Raw genomic sequence first — 567 nt, 5'->3', positions numbered from 1 at the left:
ACACTGTCCCCACAGTGACACGAGGACACACCACTGTCCCCACAGCCACACGCAGACACAGCACACACTCCCCACAGTCACACACGGACACTCCACACACTCCGCACAGTCACACAAGGACACTCCACAAACTCCCCACAGTCACACACGGACACACCACACTGTCCCCACCCACAGACACACCACACTCCCTGACGTCACACCCTCGCAGGGATCCTGTACCTGCACTTGCTCAGACCCTGCACGCTCGCTGGACCGAGTCCCTCTCACAGCCACACACGCGCAGCCCCGGCCGCCCGCCCNTACCCCGCTCACCTCGCCGCTGCACCGTGAAGCTCTCAATAACCCCGTAGTTGTGTCTGCAGTAAGTGTCCACTGCGGCCCGCGCGTCCTCCAGGACGTCCTTCTGCCCGTTCCAGTACTCGGCTGAGGGCCGCCCCAGCTCCGTCACCGGCCGGTACTCCCCCACGTCGCTGTCGAAGCGCACGTACTCCTCCCGGTTGTAGAAATGTCTGTCCAGGAACCGCACCCGCTCCGTCCCGTTGGTGAACTGACACTCGGGCTTAA

General features: G+C 63.3%; 1 protein-coding gene across 1 annotated transcript; it reads right to left on the bottom strand.

Annotated features, from left to right (window-relative positions):
• Window positions 1-315: 315 nt before the first annotated feature.
• LOC144238883 (HLA class II histocompatibility antigen, DRB1 beta chain-like) lies at window positions 316-562 on the bottom strand (the record flags this gene model as incomplete). The annotated part of the gene is made up of 1 exon (XM_077772799.1): window positions 316-562. A coding segment is annotated over one exon (247 nt), but the record flags the coding sequence as incomplete, so codon positions are not given.
• Window positions 563-567: the final 5 nt, after the last annotated feature.

The sequence above is a fragment of the Crocuta crocuta genome, unplaced genomic scaffold, assembly GCF_008692635.1.
Source record: "Crocuta crocuta isolate KB4526 unplaced genomic scaffold, BGI_CrCroc_1.0 scaffold7209, whole genome shotgun sequence".
NCBI lineage: Eukaryota > Metazoa > Chordata > Mammalia > Carnivora > Hyaenidae > Crocuta > Crocuta crocuta.
Note: the sequence above shows the minus strand (reverse complement) of the source record. Positions and strands in the feature narration are given on the sequence as shown.